At 43.6% G+C, this 3628-nt stretch overlaps 1 protein-coding gene across 4 annotated transcripts in view; it reads left to right on the top strand.

Moving 5' to 3' along the window:
* The window catches only part of SLC44A3 (solute carrier family 44 member 3), a 75025-nt gene that overhangs the window by 45362 nt on the left and 26035 nt on the right, over nucleotides 1–3628 (top strand). For 3 of the 4 annotated variants that reach the window (XM_023509831.1, XM_023509833.1, XM_023509834.1), the window contains exon 12: nucleotides 1052–1135. In XM_023509831.1, coding sequence (XP_023365599.1) covers nucleotides 1052–1135 — 84 coding nt within the window. The remainder of the gene's footprint in view (nucleotides 1–1051; nucleotides 1136–3628) is intronic. The other variant, XM_023509832.1, reaches the window with a different exon arrangement.

The raw sequence follows: 3628 nt of genomic DNA, 5'->3' as shown, positions 1-3628 counted from the left end.
CTTTTGCCTCTGCCTCCCAAGTAGCTGGGACCACAGGCGCCCGCCACAACGCCCGGCTATTTTTTGGTTGCAGCCGTCATTGTTGTTTGGCGGGTCCGAGCTGGGGATTTGAACCTGCCACCTTAGGTGTACGTGGCTGGCGCCTTAGCCAGTTGAGCTATAGGCACCGAGCCAGGGCAATGATTTTCATCTGTACACCGGTGTGTCCATGAGAGGATCTTAGGTGTACTATGAAAAAAAAAAAATAATAATTTTTTTAGAATCTCACTCTATCACCCAGGCTAGAGTGCTATGGCATCATCATAGTTCACAGCAACCTCAAACTCTTGGGCTCAATCTTTCTGCCTTAGCCTCCTGAGTAGCTGGGACTATAGATGCCCACTATGCCCAGCTAATTTTTTTATTTTTAGTAGAGATAGGGCTCTTGCTCTTGTTCAGGCTGGTCTTAAACTCCTGAGCTTGAGCAATCTACCCTTCACAGCCTCCCAGAATGCTAGGATTACAGGTATGAGCCACCGTGCCTGGCCTATGCTGTGAAAAAAAAAATTTTTTTTGGAGACTGTCTCACTATGTTGTCCTTGGTATAGTGAAGTGCCATCCCAGCTCACAGCAACCTCCAACTCTTGGGTTTAAGCGATTCTCTTGCCTCAGCCTCCCAAGTAGCTGGGAATACAGGCGCCCACCACAAAGCCTGGCTATTTTTGGAGCGGAGGGTTGGGGGCGGCCAGCTGGGGGTTGTAGTTGTCATTGTTGTCTGGCAGGCCCGGGCTGGGGTCTAACCTGCCAGCTCTCGTGTATGTGGTAGGTGCCCTAGCCGCTGAGCTCCAGGCACCGAGCCTAATTATTTTTCTTATTAACACATGTTAAGGCCATGAAAGTTTAACTATGGGTTCAAGTGTGCGGTGAGATAAAAAAAGGTTGGAGAACAGTACTGCAGGGTTTGCATAGGTGTAGAAGTCTGTAAATGCAAACAGTGTTTCCTCGGAACGCTGCCCACTCACCCTCTTTCCTGTGTTGTCTTTTGACTCCTTTGGTCTCACCCGGATCCCAGCAGCGAAGAGCATTCAGGTTTGTGTTCAGATGCTGCAACTGCTGTTCCTGGTGTCTTGACAAATACCTGCACCATCTCAACCAGGTATGGCTCCTACGTGTGCCCCAGAGACGCACCAGGGTCCAAAGGTTCCATTTCTTAGGCCAGAGTTTGGCACATTCTTCCGTAAAAGGTTAAATTGTGTAAATATTTTAGGCTCTGGGGCCAAACAGTCTCTGTTGCAACCACTCCCCTCTGCCATCATGGCAGGAAGGGGGCCATAGACGAAATGTAAATGAATGGCCGTGGCTCCCATAAAACTTTATTTATGAATGCTGAAATTTGGATTTCATATGATTTTTATGTATCGAGAAATATTCTTCTTTTTAAATTTTTTTCCTTAACCATTTTGCAACTATAGAAATCATTTTGGCTCTTAACAAAGGAGAGCAGTAGGGATTTTGGAGCTGGCCCTTGGGCTGTGTTGCAGATCCCTACCTCCGAGGCCATTAAGCTATGCTGCATATATTCTAAAAGAAACATGTTTCCCTTTTCAGAAAAAAAAAGGGGAGGAAGTCTTTAGAAACCCTAACATAATGAGTATACACCAACTAAGAGCTAATTTGCAGTGTCTTCTCTTAAGAACTATAATTTTCCTGAACTAGGAAAAGAATTATCTCCCTAATTTTTATACATTTCACCGGTCTTTCCATTTTGAGCTATAAATATTCCTTTAAAAACCATAAAAATTATATCCTGCAATTGTTTGAATTTCAGAGGTTTTCTTCCTCTCCAGAATCTTTCAAATGGTTAGAAATTTAAATGTTTATTTTTCTATAGCGCAGTTAGGAAATGTTAATAGCCTTTAGTCAAATTTATACAAAGCGGTGTTTTTGTAAGTTAGAAGGCTGTTGTTTTAATTTATTCACAGAACTCTCACTTAGAAAAACACTTCATATTATTTCCCCTTTACCTAACATATGCACCATTAGAAATAAAGATACTTATTAGACCATCCATGACATTAATTGTGGTATTCAGAACACCTTGCATTATGCAGGGGAAAGTGTAGCCTTCTTATAGTAAAGCTCTATTTTTAAGCTTAGAAATCTTGGAGTAGGGCGGCACCTGTGGCTCAGTGGGTTGGGTACTGGCCCCATGTACTGAAGGTGATGGGTTCAAACCCAGCCCCGGCCAAACTGCAACAAAAAGATAGCTGGGTGTTGCAATGGGCACCTGTAGTCGCAGCTGCTCGGGAGGCTGAGGCAAGAGAATTGCCTGAGCCCAAGAGTTGGAGGTCGCTGGGAGCAGTGTGATGCCACGGCACTCTACTGAGGGTGATAAAGTGAGACTCTGTCTCTACAAAAAAAAACAAAGAATCTTGGAGGAGTATATTTTAAAATGTATGTTAAACCAGCCTTGCATCTTTTAAAATGTATTCAGTTTTCATTTGGATTGCTACAAGCTAGTGTATATAAAACACAATAAAATACTATAGGACCTTTCCGAATGGGGTGTCTTATAACAAGTCAAGCCAAGCCCTATGAATACTCTGATCACAGTGTAAGATGCTGCCTCTCTCTTTTTAGAGCTGTGTGCATGTGTACAAACAACATAAACTCCATAAAGAGTTTGAGATGCATTACAAAAATATATTAACTATGATAAAATATATATGCATAAAAATCAAGCCTAAGAAACAGACTAGAAAGACAAAAGCCACAAATGTGACCACTGATACACAAATAGGTCCCGGCGTGTGGGTTCCACAGGTCCCGAGGTTGCCGCCACCCTTCTCACTGTACTATGGAATGTAAGGTTCTATCTGCTTCCTTCCTCCGCTCCTAGTTTTCATACTGCCCCAGGGAAGCCTAGAGGCTCCTTGGAAATGCTGCAGGGACCACAACTTCATGAGAGGAAAGAAATGGGTGAGGAGAAAGAAGGGTGGGCTCTGGCTCCATCCCACTGCCCCCTGGCCTTGCCACTGAATGTTTCACCTAAAGACAAGACTCTGCTGCGGAGAGGGAAAACCACCACATTTTCACATTTGTGTCTCTGCATTGTCATCCTAAGGGACATATCTTCTGCCTCTTGGAGTTTCACCATCTTATATTAACCCGGAAACTTTTTCCTGTGGAAGTTCAAAATATTTCCAAGATCACAATTAATGTTAATATTAACCACACTGTAATTACCATTGTAAAGGTGATGAATCCTTATAACAGATTGGCACTTACAGTACAATGGGAATAATTTATTCTTGATTCACAAGAAGTTAGCCTTTATCCAGCCCCTGTAGTGACTTAGCAGTGCAAACAGAGATAGGTCTTTAAGATTCTAACCATGGCTTGGCGCCTGTAGGTTAGTAGTTAGGGCACCGGCCACATACACCATACACCGGACTGATGGGTTTGAACCCAGCCCAGGCTTGCTAAACAACAATGACAACCACAACAAAAAGAAAATGAATCAATGTGAATGTTAATGAATTCACATTAGGCTCGGCGCCTATAGCTCAACTGGCTAAGGCGCCAGCCACGTACACCTAAGGTGGCGGGTTCGAATCCCCAGCCCGTACCCGCCAAACAACAATGATGG

Source organism: Otolemur garnettii, unplaced genomic scaffold, assembly GCF_000181295.1.
Source record: "Otolemur garnettii isolate 467f Iridium unplaced genomic scaffold, OtoGar3 scaffold00010, whole genome shotgun sequence".
In the NCBI taxonomy this organism is placed as follows: Eukaryota; Metazoa; Chordata; class Mammalia; order Primates; family Galagidae; genus Otolemur; species Otolemur garnettii.
Note: the sequence above shows the minus strand (reverse complement) of the source record. Positions and strands in the feature narration are given on the sequence as shown.